Source organism: Tachypleus tridentatus, chromosome 3 (assembly GCF_004210375.1).
Source record: "Tachypleus tridentatus isolate NWPU-2018 chromosome 3, ASM421037v1, whole genome shotgun sequence".
NCBI classification, from domain to species: Eukaryota; Metazoa; Arthropoda; class Merostomata; order Xiphosura; family Limulidae; genus Tachypleus; species Tachypleus tridentatus.
In genome coordinates this window covers 70,449,522-70,469,642 of record NC_134827.1, presented here as the reverse complement: position 1 = coordinate 70,469,642, position 20,121 = coordinate 70,449,522, and the positions used below count along the sequence as shown (strand labels likewise).

General features: G+C 35.1%; 1 protein-coding gene across 11 annotated transcripts in view; it reads right to left on the bottom strand.

Annotated features, from left to right (window-relative positions):
* LOC143247116 (uncharacterized) overlaps positions 1–6,246 on the bottom strand; it is a 28,012-nt gene extending 21,766 nt beyond the window's left edge. For 2 of the 11 annotated variants that reach the window (XM_076494613.1, XM_076494618.1), the window contains exons 1-3: positions 5,925–6,076; positions 2,607–2,727; positions 1,028–1,059 (exon numbers count right to left, since the gene is read on the bottom strand). In XM_076494613.1, the coding sequence (XP_076350728.1) occupies positions 1,028–1,059; positions 2,607–2,655 (81 nt within the window). In that variant the 5' untranslated portion in view covers positions 2,656–2,727; positions 5,925–6,076. Of the gene's footprint in view, positions 1–1,027; positions 1,060–2,606; positions 2,728–5,924; positions 6,090–6,156 lie in introns of those variants that run through there. The other 9 variants (XM_076494614.1, XM_076494616.1, XM_076494621.1 and 6 more) reach the window with 9 other exon arrangements.
* Positions 6,247–20,121: the final 13,875 nt, after the last annotated feature.

Genomic DNA, 20,121 nt, shown 5'->3' with positions numbered 1-20,121 from the left:
TAGGTCAGTAGGTCACTGATGAAGTGTAAAAAGCTTTAAGATAATGGAGGTCAAAAGTCAAAGACCAACATTATCAATTTCTTGTCGGTCGCTTGGTTCCACGTTGCAGATATGTATTTCTCTCCATGTGAAAATAAACCGAAATTTCACGAACAAAATTGGAAAGTATCTATTATTATATTAAAAGCCCGTCGAAAATGACGTGAAACTATTGGAATCAAAGACTATCCCGTTTAAAACTGGCAATACACAAAAGAAATATAAAATTTTCTTTCCAAGGAAAATGCTTCATATTGGTGCTTTTGGAGTAAAGATTAAACATGATAACCATGGATTGCATACACATCTGTTCTTCTTCTGAGGAAAATTATCTTCAATGTTTTAACAAAGGTTTTTTTTCATAATTATTTCCAAGCATAGATTTGTGCTAATTTTTTACTTATTTTTCACAGGAGTCTTTTCAGCTTTCCTATTTGGATTCCAGCTAACTTGACGTCATAGTGATGAAGATTACGTGGTGCCATACACATAACGCCATGCCTGATCTGATCCTGGGAATTCTAACCTTAACACGTTTTTATATAGCAGAAAAAGTGTCGAAATGTAAAAGCTACTTACGCCTATGGTAGCCATTAGATTTAACTGAAATGATAACAGGCAATCAAAAAGAGGAATTATGATAGAAGTAAAAAAGAACTCGGACCTGTGTGACTTACGAAATTCAGAGATATCGAGTGTGACCAACTGACTGATTGACCGCCTGATACTTGGCTTTTTTATATCTTGATATTATTATTATCATCATTATTTATGCCTCGGTTCCGGCGTCTCTTTTCAATTTAAAAGCATTTTTAACTTAAGAATTTAATATTAAATATTAGAATTCACAATACCAAATCTATTTTGCTATTCGTCTTTCTTAACGTATCGCTGTCGCTTCTATTCACTAATCAGGAAAACTAAATTTCGAAGATCAATATTTAGGATCCTGAAAAGAAACTAACCACAAAGTGTAATTTATACTCACCTCATTTCCTTGGCAACAAAGAGACAACAAACCTACAAGCAGGGTAAAAAAAAGAGAAAGTTTTTAAAATATATAAGGGTAAAAATTCGCTTTTATCTTTTGTTCACGTACGGAATTTCAGGTTGAAGAATGAAATTTTCCAAGTGTTACGTCACAACTTTACTGATAACGAAAATACGTTAATTATTTGAAACAAACTGTTATATTTAATAGTCTTACACATAACCGTATAAGAAATCTAGTTTCTGCTACTTTTCTAAGAATATTTATTCTTTAGAGGGTGCTTTTGTAATCGGGTCATCCCAAGTTTTGTAACTTTGTTTATTCTTTCTTTTGTTGCTAAAGTCCGTTTAAACAATTAACACTCATTACATTTATTAGTGGTTACTGTTAAAAGCACTTTAAAAAAAACGTCAGTACAGTAAAGAAACAAAATTAAATTCTCTGAAAATATTTTATTATCATAAACGAGTAGTGGAATGTAACTATTGTAACACCCACGTCTTCGAAGTGAAAATTTTCGGCAATGGGACGCGAGCCGTGAATATTTGGCTTAACAGTCTGGTACATGGCCCGGCATGGCCAAGCGTGTTAAGGCATCCTCGTCGCACCAAACATGCTCGCCCTCCCAGCCGTGGGGGCGTTATAATGTAACGGTCAATCCCACTATTCGTTGGTAAAAGAGTAGCCCAAGAGTTGGCGGTGGGTGGTGATGACTAGCTGCCTTCCCTCTAGTCTTACACTGCTAAATTAGGGACGGCTAGCACAGATAGCCCTCGAGTAGCTTTGTGCGAAATTAAAAACAAAACAAACAGTACGCTTACCATTACGTCACAAACACAATAAAAAGAATGACGAGTTTCGTAAACCTAGTAGTCCAAAGAAAAAGGTTCATTTTTGTTGACTACAAATTGAAACGCTATTTAAAATTTAAGACAAATTTTCCCCATTTTGTAACACATGCATGCGTCATACCCTGATCTGTCCTTGTTATATATTATTTTCTTTAACTGTAATATGATTATACGTTCAACGTTGTCTTACAATTTGTAGTCTTAACATAATACAATTAAAAACATTTATCAATTTCAATCACAAATGTTAAAATCTTAAGTTTAATTGTTTTAGTACAAAGCTAAACAATCGGCTGTTTGTGTTTTGTCCATCGCAAGGTGCTGAACCCAGAGCCCCCAAAATGAATCAAGCCCCCTCAGCCCCCCAATATATTTATTTATATTGTCAACATTTATTTAAGTATTGTCAACAAACAAAAGAAAAAGTTTCGATTTTGTTTGAAAATTTGTCACCTTGAATACATTTACATGAATTTTTAAAACTTTTTATCGACTTTACTATATTGAAGTTATTGAGTAAGCACCATAATATGGTTGTGAACAATACGTTCCTCGGATTTTATGAGATAAAGGGAAGTAATGTTTCTTATTTTATTTACCTCTACAGTTCTCATATACCTTCATCTATTAACATAAAGTAAAACTCGTTGTTCTAACGTTATCTCACCTATTAACGCATTGCTCTAAAGTTTCTCAACTGCTAACATAAAGTAAAACCTATTTACCTAAAGTTATTTTACCTGCTAACATTACGTAAAAACCTGTTCTCTTCATAGTAATTAAGCGGGACGCAGATTTCTGTTGTCTTCTAGAATCGTTTGCAGCCTTTCAATGAAATGTACACAGCTGAAAAATGAAATTAAAAATCACTGGTTCTTTATAACTAGAACCTCATTATATATACACTGCTAGCCAAAATCTTAAGGCCAATAAACATAAGGAAAAAATATGCATTTTGCGTTGTTAGACCCAACCACTTATTTAAGCAGAGTTTCGAAAGATGAAAATAAGAAAAGGAAAAAATAAAAATAAAAAACTTTTGAAAAAATGTGAACACTATGAAATTAGCCTAAATACTAGCTGGCCAAAAGTTTAAGACAATACTGAAATGAAGCGTTAATCAGTAAACACGTAACGAAATTTAGTTATTTGTGTTCAAGCATTAGCGTTGTCAACATCTCCCACTGACATCTCCTGTGTTACATTGGGTAAAAACATGGCAAAGGCTAAAAAGTTTACAGAGTTTGAACGTGGCAGAATTGTCGAGCTGCAAAAGCAAGGTTTCTCTCAACGTGCCATCGCTGGTTAGATTGGGCGTAGTAAAACTGCTGTTGCAAATTTCTTAAAAGACCCTGAGGGATACCGAACGACAATTTTAAGTGGTCGGCCAATGAAAATTTCGCTGGCGTTGAGCAGGAGGATTCGATGAGTTGTCCGGAAAGACACCAGCCGATCGTTGAGCCAGATTAAGGCCCTTACGGATGCAGAATGCAGCTCAAGAACAATAAGACGGCAACTATAAGAGAAAGGCTTTAAAAACCATAAACGTCTTCAGAGGCCACTCCTCCTTCCACACCACGAAACAGCTCGGTTAAACTTTGCTGAGACGTAGAAAAAATTTAACCTGGATGGTCCAGATGGCTTACAACGTTAATGGCACAATAAGGATATCCCACCGGAGACATTTTCTACACGACACAGTGGAGAAGATTCCATCATGATCTGGGGTGCTTTCTCCTTCCATGAAACAATGGAGCTTCATGTTATACAGTGGCTTCAAACAGCAGCTGTTTGGCATCTTGGAGAGAGCATCCTTATTGACTAAAGGCCTTCGCTTGTGTGGAAATGACTGGATCTTTCAGTAGGACAACACTGCAATCCACAATGCCCGCAGGACAAAAGACTCTTTCATGGCGAATAACGTGATTCTTTTGGACCATCCAGCTTGTTCGCCCGAACTGAACCCCATTGAAAATGTTTGGGGGTGGATGGCAAGGAAAGTCTATAGAAATGGACATCAATTTCAAACAGTGCATGATCTTCGTGAAGTCATCTTCACCACTTGGAATAACATTTCAGCCAACCTTCTGCAAACGTTTATATCGGCCATGCCAAAGCGAATGTTTGCAGTTATTCGCAATGACGGCTATGCAGCTTATTACTGAGACCTCTTGTTGGGCATTTCCTACCGTGTTTAGGACTTCTTTTTGGTATGGTCTTAAACCTTTGACCAGCTAGTATTTAGGCTAATTTCACAGTGTTCACATTTTCCCTATTAAATGCTAAAAACTTTTTTTTATTTTCCCTTTTCGTATTTTCATCTTTCGAAATTCTACTCAAATAAGTGGTTGAGTCTAACATGGCAAAATGCATATTTTTTGTTTATGTTCATTGGCCTTAAGATTTTGGCCAGCAGTGTATATATATATATGATAAAATGTTTCAAATATATGAACATTCTAAGCATTGATTTATCCATTTTAAATAAATATTTCGATGTTACATCATTTTCAACAGTCCTGGTTGTTGTTAAACTTTTAAAAAAATCTTTTTAGGTGTGTAGATAAAATTTTAAATACAAATGGAATAGTCATATGAAATTTGTTTTGCTTATTTACTTCTGTTTAATCCTTTTATTCGAAGTTAAAGATGTGTTACGAAGATCACCGGCAGCTTCCTGTCTCAGGGCGGAGCAAAACATTGATTTAGAAATGTAGTAATTTATGTTCACATTTTACTGAAAGTTAAATGCAAGATGTTTCATTAATGATTTAAGAATATATAAATACAAGTAAACAGACGGTCGAAGCTACTGATAGACAAACAGGTAACAGGTGGCCAGAACTACTGATTCACAGTCAGGTAAGCAACAGATTAAAAGAGCTACTGATAATAGGCAAACAGCTAAGCAACAGGTTAGCAGAGCTACCGATAGACAGACAGGTAAACAACAGTTGGCCAGACAGAATACTGATCAGCAGATAACCAGAACTACTGACAGACAGATACACATGAATAACATGGTGTTTACGAATATCGATGGGCCATCTCGGCACTCCCATCCTCTAAGTCAAAGTATTGAATAAAAAAATTAAAGCCTGCCTTTATCATTCATATACCTATCAAGCTTTCTTGCATAGATTAGTTTTGTCTGTTTAATACTACTTTATATCCAGATCTCTCATATAAATCGAGGCTGATGCAGATGGCTAAAGCACATTATATAATAAATATTTTTTGTAACTTTTTCTTCAATTAATTAAATTACGTCTCGAACAAGAATTCGAATTTTCTTTTCATCAGTTCGTAGCCTGGCTCTTTTCCTCTGGATATTACCCACCTCGCTTGCGAGGAATTAGGACATGAAATATTTTTAATTTGTCTTTCAGTCAACAATAAAATTATTTTTCTTTTATTTTCTTTCGATATTATTTTACCTAACATAACAGCAATTACAATTAACAGGTAATTCTTCTCAGGCGTGTATGGACTGTGATTATTTGCTAATTAATTGCATTTGTATATGAATTATCCGTTGTTTCCCTTAACGTTTCCTAAAACTAAATATTTATGTTCATATGATGCTATCAAGTTACGTTTAGTGATGTACAGTTCGGTAAATAACCGATTCAACTATTTGACGGTTATAAGCGGACATAGATCTACAAACATTAGTCATATTTCAAAGTGGTATTTAGTGAAGCTAACTAAAGACATTTATGACCACTTAATATATTCCAATCCCCAGAAAATACTAGAAACATGTTTAATAATGTAAAAGTCACTAAGCCGAAAAATTAGGCCTATCAGTTGTTTCGATTACCGCCGCAAATGATCCAATTTTGAACTTTGAGCTATACAATATGTGACTCGCCAGTTCATTACGAGACAGTTTTAGTTTTAAATCACAAATAAATTTGGCTTTAGAGTTAAATTATTGTAACCAAAGATTCACAAAATTATAAAATTTAACAATTTGAAATCTACTTAGAAAATAAAATGGAGTAAAAATAAAAATAGGTTAAATAAACAGTACAACCTACCTGACCATTAACTTTTGTCAAGCCCTACCTTATCTGTCGAGTAACTCAGGTTTCTGAAGCCACCAGCTCTGGAAGCGATGACGTGTACTTGTGGAATTAATTAGTATTAAAACCAGTTATTACGTCATAAGGTGAAGAAACTACAAAAGGTAAGGAAGATAAAAGAAATTGACTTTCCGAATAAGTGTTGAACACAATCTTAGTAACATGAACGGTCGAATAAATCACGAACCTGTTTTCGTAAACGAGTGGACAAGCCTCGTTTGAAACCAACCAACCAGCTCTTGAGAAAGTGAGAATTTCGAAACAGGTACTAAAGATTACTTTCTTTACAAGTATGTTATCACAGTAGTTCTTTGTTTTGGGGTTTCCGGTTTAGACTTTATTGTAAGCTATGCTACTTTATCATGATGGCGATGTCCGAATATTTTTGTTGATATTATTGTTAGAAATAAAAACAATGGCTTCTAAGAAAAATCATTTACAATTTTTCTTTGTTTTAGCAATGAAACTGAATTTGCGCTGTATCTATATTATTAACTTATTTAATGAAAATTATATGTTAAACATCTTCTATTGTCATTACTTCCGAAGAAAAAACAAATTTATTAATTAGTTGAACATCAAACTTTTATTTATTTTACCTGTTGTTTACAAGGTTTGTTGTTCTTTTTTTTTCTGAGAAGTCGTGAATGTTACTAACAATATAGGAATACAAGTTGATAGATGAAAACACCTACTATGAATTCTCAATTCATAAGTATGACAAAAAACTTGGGCACAAGACCCAGCAAAACTACTTCCCAAACCAATTCAGAACATCTCCCTCACAAGCAAAATGAAGACCGTGGTTACTGAAGTGAATCCTACAAACCTTACAATTTTACGAAGAAGTCGAGATTATTCTGCCTTTAACAAGTATTTCATATTGAAGAAGGCTCGAGGGTTAAGAAGCTTCCAGTATCACTCAAAATCAACAGTTGTTTTCCTGAGAAAAATGGCTGGCTACATTTCAGTCACAACAACCCCACTGAAACACATACAGTTGAATTTACCTGGCGTATTTGCCTAAATATGCCCTTGGATAACCAATGTCGGTGGACATTACAGCCATGACTCTACCATATACTATTTAAATATATTCTTGAGAACTTGTAAATTAAAGTGCCAGACTGTAACTTGAGCTTTTCAAGAGGCTGTACATGATTGGAAACATCATTCTTACAAAGTGAGAAGTTTTTCAAAAGGCAGTGAGTGACACCTGTAAACCATCAAATTTAACACTTAGAATATACTACTTGCAAAGTTCCTTATTTTGTTTCCTAAAGTGTAATAGTTACAAGTTTTTCGGTTTATTTACAGTAATATGAAACAAACCAAAATACGTTGTGTAGTTGGCGTATACTGTTTCAATGTTGAATTCTGTTTAGACTTTTCAGTTTACCTTTAATCTCCTGTTGTGAATTTAATTAGCTAATTGTGTTCCCAGCGAGCAACGTCACTGTTTGGTCACCGACTAACGTTATCGATTGGATGTTGAATGTGAGAAAATAAACTATCTGTTTAACATACAAACAATCCGAGTATGACTTTATATCTTAAGATGATTTTCCAAAATTCCACAAATTCCTTCAATTAAGTACGAACGTGTAGTTCAAGTTGTTATTCTGTGGCGTGCTATTTAGGCATCTTTGTGTTTGTTTTGTTTTTTTTAATTTCGCGCAAAGCTTCACGGGGGCTATCACGCTGGCCGTCGCTAATTTAGCAGTATAAGACGAGAGGAAAGCAGCTAGTCATCACAACCCTCCGTCAACTTTTGGGCTACTCTTTTCCCAACGAATAGTGTGATTGACCTTGACATAATAACGTCCACACGACTGAATGTGCGATCATGTTTGGTGTGATGGGGATTGCGAGTCGAGCGCCCAAACCACCTGGTCATACACGTCTTTATGTGTGTGGCTTCAGTATTTATAGCGTACACATCTAGTTTGTTTTCTTTTTGAATTTCGCGCAAAGCTACTCGAGGGCCATCTGCGCTAGCCGTCCCTAATTTAGCAGTGTAAGACTAGAGAGAAGGCAGCTAGTCATCACCACCCACCGCCAACTCTTGGGTTACTCTTTTATCAACGAATAGTGGGATTGACCGTCACGTTATAACGCACCCACGGCTGAAAGGGAGAGCATGTTTGGTGCAACCGGGATTCGAACCCGCGACCCTGGGATTACGAGTCGAACGCCTTAACACACTTGGCCCTACCGATCCCACGTACACATCTAAACAAGAAGCCTGACATTGTCATATTAAAGAAGTTTGAAAACTTGTGTTTATCGTGCGTAAAATTTTGCGAACAACATTCATAGAAAATATGGTGGTTAGGGTGCCTGATTCCTAATCTCGGGTCACGGGTTCGAATCCCGTTACCGACCATGTTTAGGGGGACATTATAATGTGAAGAAATATTCCACTTTTCATTGATAAAATAGTAACCAAAGAGTTCACGGTGTGTCAATTCTAAATTTAAAATAGAGAACGCAAAAACACAACAAGAAAAGAACATTAAACGATTCTCTTTCTTACAAAGTAATATGTTAACACTGATACAGTCAGGTGTACCTGATTCACTCGTACTATGATTTTGTATCGTTTATTCGTTGTTCTTTGTATTTTTCTAACTTGTTTTATTATTTCCGTTCTTCTAAAATCAGATAAGAAAGAAGCTATCTGAACGAAAAAAAGTGAACAAAAAATCATTTATGACCACTTTGACACAGGTAGTATCTGTATCAATGCCGGCTCCTTTATTATATGACCACCCTGAAACCGGTAGGTATCTATCGATAACAGCTCAATTATATATATAATGTATATCAGATTTTGTTGGTGTTTTACCAGTATTTCTTAAATCGTTATTTCTGTCAAAATTCTGCGTTTATTAAATACCTTTGTCATGATTTCATTATTTTATATTGCGAACTTATTTAATGTATTAGTATAGCATATAGTAGAGCTTTTTCCCTATTACCATATCGGTTGGGCACAATAAATTATCTTACTTTGTCAGTTGGATACAACGTTTCAGAGAACACTAGAGAATTTTGTCAATGAGTCATCGTCTGATGACATCAGTGACCGAGAGACAGAAGTATTTTGTTGTTAGTTGCTTTCCGCGCCACCTTACTCCGTACAATAAAACGAAAACATAGGTTCAAATGGTGTCAAGGCTAATGACAATGGATTTGGGTAGATTCACCGGCTGTGCTCAGGTTGCGAGTCAAGCGCCCAAACAACGTGGCCATGTCATGCTACAACCGTGTCTTGATATCAAAATACCAATAAACAGTGAAACTATCCTTATGCAAATATCAAAGTGTCTTAATACATAAGAATTATGTTATATATCTGTATATTATACATAAAATCGCCAAACACAACCCTAAAAAAAAAGTATTCAACAGGATAACAAGCGGAAGTTTAGAACAGGTATATTATGACCTATATTTTCAACATTGAAGAACCGAATTTCCTCTAAAACACTCCTACATCCATTTTAGATTGTTAAATAACAAATATATTATTTTCTCTTATATGTGTGGAATTTTAAAGGCTGAACAACAACCTTCAAAAAAATTTATATCCGCGCCTCACTGTGATGAAAACGTGAAATTGTTTTTTTATTTGTCTTCTGTAAAAACTTATCAGGTTAGTCGTCATTAATAGCCTCCTCCCCTGCACCAGTGGAACAGCGGGATGTCTACGGACTTACAACGCTAGAAACTGGGTTTTGATACCCTTGATGGGCAGAGCACAGATAGCCCATTCTGTAGCTTTGTGTTTAACTACAAACAAACTTTGTCGTTAATAATTATTACCATTTCCTGAAATAATATTGCTTTGATGATAGGTCGGTAGATCTAAAGTCTGAATGGCCATTTTCTATGCAGGCCTTGCATGTTTCACAAAATTCTTACTCCTGTCAAGATATGGTACAAATATCAATTCGTGAACGAACGAGCACAGCTTTTGGTGATTCAAAAGCTTCCAGATAATGTGTGTTTGTGATAAAATACAATTTCTGAAACAAACGGATGTGAACAGCTATTGTTTAGACCGAGCTGTTTTTCAGAGTGGGTTTTATATACACGTGAGCCCCATCTAGTTTTTGAAAGTTTTATAGTTTTTTTTTTCGTTTTGTAAAACTGAAATCATCAAAAACAGGTCCAAGAGGAATCTATGAATGTATTTATTAAAATGTTTTAAGTCTCCTATATCCTTTGTCAGGAATGTGTGTTAAAATGTTTTAAATTATTTTAGATGATTGTTTCAAGTGTTCGTGTTGAATTGTTTTAAATTTTAATAATTACTTAAGTGTGTATTCAGTTATTTTAAACTACTTAATTTTATCGCTCTGAGTGTGTGTTAAATTATTTAAAATTACCTTACTTTTGTCCTAAGTATATATTAAAATGTTTAAAATGATCTTACTTTATTACCCTGAATGTTAAACTATTTAAAATTACCTTACTTTATTGTTCTGAGTGTGAGTTAAATAGTTTAAAATTACCTTAATTTATTGTCCTTGTTATGTGTAAAATTATTCGAAATTACCTTACTTTATTATTTTAAGCATGCATGGAAAACAACTATCTTCAGTTGAACATTTAAAGATCGAGGTATTTTTACAAAAATCGTCACATGCTCATTATTTAATGTGCTCATTCAGCGAACAAAATGGCCGAACTTTCTTTGTGCTACCAATTCACGAGAACTGGTAACGAATTACAAAAAGAAAAAACTGTAATTGTTACATAAAGAAGAAAATGTTTGTACGTTGATTCTGAGATAAAATAATACATGAAACTGACATTAATTTGTGTTTGATAAAACATTAAATTCAAATAAATCAATCTCTAAGAACTTTCTTAGAGTGTGCGTTTTCTTATAGCAAAGCCACATCGCACTATATCTCCTGAGTCCACCGACAGGAATCAAGCCGCTAATCTTAAGCGTTGTAAATCTTACTAGCGGGGAATTGAGAACTTGTACTTTCCCAACTGACTGCTAGAAAAACTTAGCAGTCTATAAGAAAAGAAGTTGCCAAAAGTCATCCCATTTGCAGTGTGGTTATCAGCGGTTTATGTCATAGTTCTTAAGAAGAATAAAAACAGCATAAATTTTCATTGAGAATATCGGAATAATAATAAAAGCTTTTTGAACCAGAATGTTTGTTGGGATGTTAAGCGCAATATGTTTTTCTGTGTTTTGCTTACTGTTGGAATCAAACCTCGAATAACTAAAGTTGTAAACCTCCAATTTTACCACTAAACCAACGAGGGCAGGGGAATGGGCTTGATGAGAAATATTGAAGAAATGAAAAAAAAAAAAGTTACTCAAAATTCTTCATTTAATTGGTTGAAATTAATATAAAGACGTTAAACTAGAGAATGATAGTTCTACTTATTACACTTAGAGGTAAGTTTATATAAGTGTTGCCATTCAAACAGAATGAAGTAAGTGGCGTAACAGTTAATATCTGTAAAGAAAGAAATATTAGTTTTATATTTTTTTTCATCAACACCGAACGTTTAAACTAGCACAGTATTATCAAATGACGCTTCAGAATGGATTTTAAGACAATTTGTGCAACTTGAGCTCGTGATTTTTTTGCTTTTAGGAGTGAGGGACGGGTAGGGCAAGTAACCCCCATGTAGCTTTGCGCGAAATGCAAAGCAAAAACCAAACCATTCTACTGCCCCATCTACATATTGACTATTAGTTTGAAAGGGGAAAAAAAACATTTTACTAAATGTTAGGTAAGTCTGACCGTTTTGTGCAATTTGAGAATAAATAACTGCTTGTTGTTAAACTAAAAATATAAATGGACCGTATATGCCGTGCCCACCACGGGTATCCAAATCTGGTTTTTAGCATTCTAAACCTTCAGACTTATTGCTTAACCACCGGAGAAAAAACAGAGGAAATGAAACTATTCGTTGATGAAAAAAAAGACATTATCATTCCAGATAAGTTTAAAAGTCTCTTGAAAGCAATTAAGATTATCAACCTACTTAGAAAGTTGCACAATTTAAAACAAAAAATAAACAAGCAAAATATCGTTATTTTATTAGCATAAAATTAGTAAAATATATGTTTTCATGTTACTTTTATTTCAAACTGTGATTAGATAGATGAATTACTATATGTGTATGCCTATGGATTTTATCGTATATTCTCTATGAATTACACATACAAAATACACACACACACACACATATACATATATATATATGCTCGCCCTTTCAGCTGTGGAGGTGTTATAATGTTACGGTCAATCCTACTATTCCTAAGAGTTGGCAGTGGGTGGTGATGCCTTCCACCTAGTTTTGCACTGCTAAATTAGGGGCGGCTAGCCCAGATAACCATTAAGTAGCTTTGCACGAAATTCAAAACAAACAAACAATCAACAGAGGAGTACCCACCACTTGAATCATATGGCAAAACAGCTTACACTAACCTAGAAAAAACAGAGGTAATAACACGTTCAAAACACACCATGAACCATAAATTCATTGAACAGAACAAAACCATATACATGCCAAAATTTCCAGTAAACGCAATAAACACATCAATAAAACCAGATTAAACAATTGACTCGAGTACTTATTAACTGATAAAAGAAATAATAGTAATGGAAGTATCAATAGTCATCAAAAACACAAAACACAAAGCACCTGGAGTAGATGGAATACAAGCCATCCCCCTGAAAAATGGTACTCAGAAATTATATGAACACCTAACAGCTTTATTTAACTTATCATTTTCAGCTTGATATATCCCTGTTTCTTGGAAGGAAGCAGTAATTTTAATGTTCCAGAAAGAAGGAAAGCCAGCAAATAAACCAAACAATTACCGCCCGATTAGTCTAACCAGCTGCATAGGAAAAATATTAGAAAGAATAATTAGTAACCGACTGTCAATATACTAAGAAACAAACTAAAAATTACCCGAAATTCAAAACGGCTTTAGAAAATATAGATAAACTACAGACCACCTAATCAGATTAACTGAAACAATTACAAACAGTTTTAACAAAAACGAATGCACTGTAGCTTTATTTCTCGACATTGAGAAAGCATTCGACACGGTCTGGTATCACGGATTACGATACTGCTGAACAAAAATGGATTTACCTCATGGAACTATTCGCTGGCTATCTAACTGTCTGGACAACAATAGAACGTGTAAAGTAGATGTGAATGGGGCCTACTCAGAATCTTTTTCACTTGAAGCAGGAGTCCCACAGGGAGGGGTAGTTATCCCTATCTTATTTATCATGTCTGTGAGTAATATGTCACTAACAGACCTAAACTTTAGTTTTGCATCACAATTTGCTGAAATGTAGCGGTCTGTAGAAGTGCCCCCACTCCTTCAATAGCAGCAACGAACCTTCAACCAGTCCTGAATAACTTAGAAGTATATTACCAGAAATATAGAATAAAAATAAATATTCCGAAAAACCAAGTAATACTATTCACCAGATTAAATAAACTAAAAAAAGATCCACCGAAGTTATGCATGAACTGATTGCTTTTACTTGGCTAAATTTTTAGGATTAATTTACGATACCAAATTAACGTGGATACAGCATGCTAACAATATCCTGACTAGAATCTGGAAAAGAGCAAATTATGCAAGAAGCCTTCGGGTAAAATTCAAGGCACATTTCCTGACAATATAATAAAAAATCCACAAAACATATAATATTAGACCCATTATAGAATACGCATGTCCAGCCAGGTTAAACATAACACAAAAACAACTACAAATCTTTATATAAATAGATTTATATGATAAAAAATAAATAAATAAAAAAGAAACTCAAGACAAAATATGGAGATTGCCCTGAAAAGGGCTGGAGTACTGTGGGTTACTCTGGCCCTCAAGCACTACAGCTACAACACAGTAGTAACTGAAAATGAAAGTCAGGGATGGAGGAAGAAGTCTTTTGCACCTGACCCTCCTGGGTATCAAAATTTCCAACATACCCAAATACCCATAAAGAAGAATCGAAGGTGAAATTGAAAAGAGAATTTATGACGTAAAGGTCTAATGCATTCTTTGATTGGTCGTACCCTCTGGACTACAATTTCGACTATTCAAGGCTCATCAGCACAGCTTGAGTTAAACAGTTGGTTTACTGTGTAATGCTACATAATGAATTCGACGAAATGTCATAACATTACACACACACACCTAAATTAATTTAGGTTACTATATAGCAGGGGTCACCAAACGTTTTTCACAGGGGGCGAGATTACTTGGGGAATGAGAAGCGCCGCATGATCATTATGTTCAATACTCATAAACTAGAACGAAAGTTCTCTGTAAAAGACTTAACACTAAGTTTAGGATGCCACATTAGCCATGTGGGAGTAGCATACAATACACACATATAATAAAAACAAACAGAAATACAACCAACATTTTTACTTACCAAAAGGTTATCAAAGAAGGTTACATTAGCAAAAACAATTGTTACATCGCACATAGTGGGTACATATTTGAATTTCACTAAGCCGCAAGAAAGTTAGTGAGATTTATGAAATTGGCGTTTGGCTTTCAAAATATTTTCAATGTTCGGTTTTGAATTGCTGCATCCAATCATTAGAATTGCTTTCAAATGTTCATCAGTCAACCCTGATCGATGTACCGACTACACATACTTCACTTTTGAAAATGCTTGTTCACAGACATAAGTTGTTCCGAACACTAATGCCATACCAGATGCGAACTGCTTCAGCTTTGGAAAATTATCTTCAGGTAAACAGCTGTAAAATTGAAAAAGTTGCCCCTCTCTGTGTTTTGCTTTCAACAAGTCATTTCCTTGCAAATCGATGACCTCCAGCTGAAGTTCCACTGGCACATCATCAATGACACAATCAAAAGGATTCTGAAAAAGGAGAATGTCACTTTCGATTTTGTTGAGATCCGAAAATCTCTCTAAAATGCTTATTTAAATCACCAATAATCTCTTTCTGAAACTCCAGGTTGACATCTTCTGTGATTCTAGCATGAAACTCATTGAAACACTGAAAATGAGAGAGGTTTCCTCCTTCCAAATGTGCTTCAAACAATGACAACTTTCTCCGAAATCCTTTAATGATTCTATAGAGATCACAGACAAAGTTATTCTTCCCCTGAAGTTTCAAGTTCAATTCATTCATGTGGGATGTGATGTTAACCAAAAATGACAACTTTTACAACCAGGTTGGATCCGACAGAAATGGATCGGCTCTATATTTCTTGATAAGAAATATATCTTTTTCTCTTCTCAGCCTATAAAAACGAGACAAGACTTTACCGCAGCTGAGCCACCTCACGCCGTGTAATAAGGCAAGTCACAGAAATCCGAATCAGTTTCTTCAAAAAACGCCTTGAACTGGCAACGATTAAGTGCATGACCCCGCATGAAGTTCACTGCAGAAATGACTAGTTTCAGTACGCAAGAAATATCTAAGTCTTTTCCACAGAGTGCTTGCTGATGTATGATGCAGTATATGAACAGAGCGCTTGGGAGTTGAAGATCTTCCAGCTGTTTACTGATCAGCCCCACCTTTACTCCAGCTGTTTTTTTCCTCCATCAACTGTTACACCTCTAAGCTGATTTCACTGAAGGTTATAGTCTTTCAAAGTTTTATGCACTTCCATAAAAATGTCTTCTCCAGTTGTTCTTCCGTGCATGCTGCAAACTGATACCAACTCTTCCGTGATCTGAAAGTCCAAATTAACTCCACGAATGAACACGAGAATTTGTGACGTACTCGAGAGATCAGTAGACTCATCTAGTGCCAGAGAATACCATAGGAAGTTTCTAGCTTTTTGGCGTATCTGTAATGCGATGTTCTCTCTCTCTTCTGCTCTCCATACAACTGAAGTTGCTGAAAGGCTGATACTTTCAAAGAAATTGGCTTTTTTAGGACACAGCTCATTTGCTGCTTCCATCATACACTCTTTGATGAAGTTGCCGTCAGTAAAAGGTTTTCCTCGCTCTGCCATCCTATGCAATATTTTGTAACTTGTACGAGTGACAAATTCATTTTCAGCAAACTTTCTCCTGAAGAGATTATTTTGAGGTTTAAAAACACGTTTCATGGATTCAAATTACTCAGAATGGAACTTTCCTTGAATCGAAAATTTCAAATGCGTTCAAAAATGTTTTGTTTCATAGTGACGCCGGAGATTGTACTCTTTCAAAACGGCAACACTTTCGATGCATATCACACAAGTAGCTTTCTGGTTTTTTGTTTCCACAAATAAGTAATTTTCTCTCCATTCTTCATTGAAAGCACGACACTCAGTCGACCTTTCTTCTTTTAAAAGCATCTATAACTATGGGTGAAAAAAAAGGATCTGAAAATGAAAAATACAGAACGCTATGAGAAAAGTATTGTATTGGTAAGGGGCGTAGATTTTTTACACGCGATGGGGGGGGGATGATTTTTGCAACAACTTATGTAGACTGTTCAATTTGCAAATTGGTAATCTCTGATTACGTGAACCTGAAAGCTGTAAACAGTCACAAAGTAATCTTGTTGCCACAATACTTCAAAGTTTCCATGTAGGTTTGTATAGGTGAGGTGTTGTGAACAGTTTTCAAAATGTTAATAAATAAAGACAAATGTGTCACAAATTAACTGCCACATGAATTTATTCCTGCACACTGCACAGTATAAAAGATGACCATTATACTTGACAAGGTTACTTATAACTTCATTGCATGAATTACGTTTTCAAATATTAATAAAATTAGTAATTACCCTTGATAAGTTTATATCTACTGAAAAACTGTTCATGTTGTTTGATGAAAATAATTAAAATGTCTTTGCGAACTCTTGAAAAATTAAACATCAATACAATGTAGCACATAATTATTCATACTTTTCATTGAAGTAAGATTCATTTAGTCCTCTAGTCTACATGTTCCCAAACGTAGACCTCCTTTGTGATGATTTGTTTATGAATTCTTTTATAAGCTCTTCTATATTTTTCTTGTTGACCTCATCTTTGTGAGTGTGACAAACTGCCACATGGTTGAGGCGGCACTGAGACATAGTTGACCTTAACCATGTCTTCAACCGTCTTAATGCAGAAAAGCTGCGTTCACATTCACAGCTGGATACTGGACATACAAGCAGAATTTTCATGAGAAGAAACACTTCACTAAACATCTGCTGGCTTGTTTCATGCATTTTACAGTAAGCATCCTTCGCACCTTTCAGAGATACTGCTTTTGTTCCCCTCCGTATTAGTATGTCCACGTAATGCTAAACCTTGACGCAGTAAGAAACGTAAACTTCTGAATATTTTGCTAGACTTCTTTTGCATTCTTCCTGCTGCTTCTTTTTTCCATCATGTAGCTGGACAGTCACTGAAGTTACATCAATTGAACCTTCTGGAGATATAGAGAATCTGTGCTGAGAGGAGGATTGGTGTTCGCTGAATTTCTGTTTTGCCTTTTTCCAGTTGTAAAAACCGGTGGATATGAAGGTATACTCCACTGGCTTCTCCAATTTCCCTGTAAAAAGGCCTCTATTTTCCGCCTTGGCACAATGAAAGCATATAATGTTTTGAGTTTGATTGTCGAAGTGCAGCCATAGGAACTCATCAAACCACTTGCCCTGGAAGTTAATATTTTGAGATTTTGCTTTCTGTCGTGGTATTAGTTGTGCGTCTGGATGATATGGCTTTCGACAATGTATCTGTGGAGTGTCAGATTTTTAATTACTGCACAAACTTGTTTCACAACTGTCTGGTGGTTCATGATGTGCAATAGTTGTACAAGCATTTTCAGACTCGTCCTCTGATGAACATGGTATTTCCTCTGTATGGCAAGATTCTATTCCTTTGCTTGAGGTTGTTGGATTATCTGCATCTGCATTGTCACTTGTAGTACCAGTAACTGGCTTGCAGAACTGTTTAATATTGGAAAGTTTTAGATGCTTGGTTTTCATAATTGGAATCTGTTTCCCAGATGACTCAACAGGCTAAAATTAGTCTTTATTGAAAAACTAATGTACAACGATCGAAGATAGAACAGAATGGAAGTCAGGATCTACGCCCCTGGTACTGGTCCAAGAACACACAAACAAAATATATTGAAACGCACGTTTGCCACGACACTTACCTAAGAACGAGTTACAAAAAGCGCATAACCCGACTACTAAGAGAAATGAGCTTGCTGAAGCGGTGACCCTAGGCAGCTGAATTTACAAGACGAGGGTTAAGTCTGTACATGTTTTCGAAATCCTAATGCTTTCATAGATACGTGCCTCTATATGAATAAACGGACAGCAAGGGCGAAAGAAGAATTTTCCTATTGGTTAAAAATGTGCGTGACAGCTCTGTTTCTTTTTATCATAACGTCTTGTGTTTGCCAGCTTAAAGCGACCATCGGTGTGATTTATTTTGCTATGATAGTCGGACATTTGATGAAATATCACTTTGTATTTCCATGCGGCTAGCTGCTGGTGAGCCGGACAAAATGACCTCGAGGGCCATAGTTTGGTGACCCCTGCTATATGGTGAAGTAAAAAGAACTCAAAACCCTATAGTTATTGCAAAAATTACTTTTGTTCTCTGTTGCTGTGATATAGCGAGAAAGTACAAAATCAACTGGACATATTTTCATACGTTCTCAATATAAATAGCTAAATTAAAAATATTAACAATTATAATGTTTGACTATAATATATCTTCATTGATTTTAAGACATTAGTTACAATCACTCAAAGAATGTAATAAACAACTATTGATTTGTTACGAGGGCAATAAACGAAATCACCAGTTAATAACCGTTTCATTCTACCCTACCTCTTTATTTTTCCGAAATCTGATTTAATTAGCACTGTTACATTATATTTAGCTTACATGTAAATCAGTAAGATTCGGAAATTGTTTAATTTTCAAATATAATATCCTATCACAAAGTAATTATATCAATAAAAACATAATTTATGGAGTACTCGCCTAACTTCAGCAGAAAATTTTGCTATAATACTTCCGAGATATACGTTTTTATAAAGTAGGCCTAAACAATTCATTTGCCTTTACACTGTGCTGAAGAAAAAAAAAAGTCGTTTGCATAGATTCTTTTGCCTAAACGGCTTCGATAACCGAGCAACTCTGATGTGAGTTAGTACGATTTTTTTTTATTATTATCAGTGTGCAGTTGATCACAAATTTTGCACCTCTGTAAAAATATTCGTGCGGTTGAAAATTTCACGTGAATCAATATTTAAAAGCATATTCATGATTATAATGCTGCATTCCAGAGTTGATAAATAAATATATTTTCCAGGAAGTTCTTTTATTTTAATCATTTGTTACCATACCTATATATATGAGGAGCAATAAGATGTCATGTATTAAAAAATGATAGAAAGTCAAAATATAATTGTGTAGTTAAAAAAAACCCTGAGGAATAGCTCTGATTTAGCGTCAGACCTATTATATTTTTTATAAACTACAATCTTTATCTAGTCCCTTAGCGATTTTCAAGAGTTAAGTACAGTATGTATTTTTTCTTATAGCAAACCCACATCGGGCTATATGCTGAGTTTACCGGTAGAGTGTGTAATAATAATATTCCAACCACACCACATTCGCCATATACATCGAGCTTCTATAAATGATGTCCCGATCACCAGTGTTTGTACAGGGTGACCCGTAAGTCCCTACCCATCCATATATCTTATGTATCCAGTGTATCTGTGTGCTGTCCCTCATTCTCGCTGCATAATATTATGCGACGCTATGTTACAATACGCTCTTCAAGTGTGAATGGGCTTACATTGGCTATATTTCTCTGATGAAAAAAAGAAACAAATTTATAATATTGCGTAATTGAATATAACATATGGATGGGTACTTTCGGGTCACCCTGTACTATCCTAGCGAACCTCAAGAGCTACGGATTGAAAGAAACAGTAAAAAAATCAAATGGGAGATCTCAATAGCCTCGACTCTAATTATATCTCAATTTCGTCAAGAGATGGAGCTACGGGCTCAGTCATTCTCTGAGCCGTGGCAAAAATATTGTGAGACTGAACAATATTCTCACTCAATAGAATAGAGAAGTAAGTAAAGTGCTTCGGAGGCTAACAGTACCTTAGTTTTTAAATTGTCCACCAGTGTGAT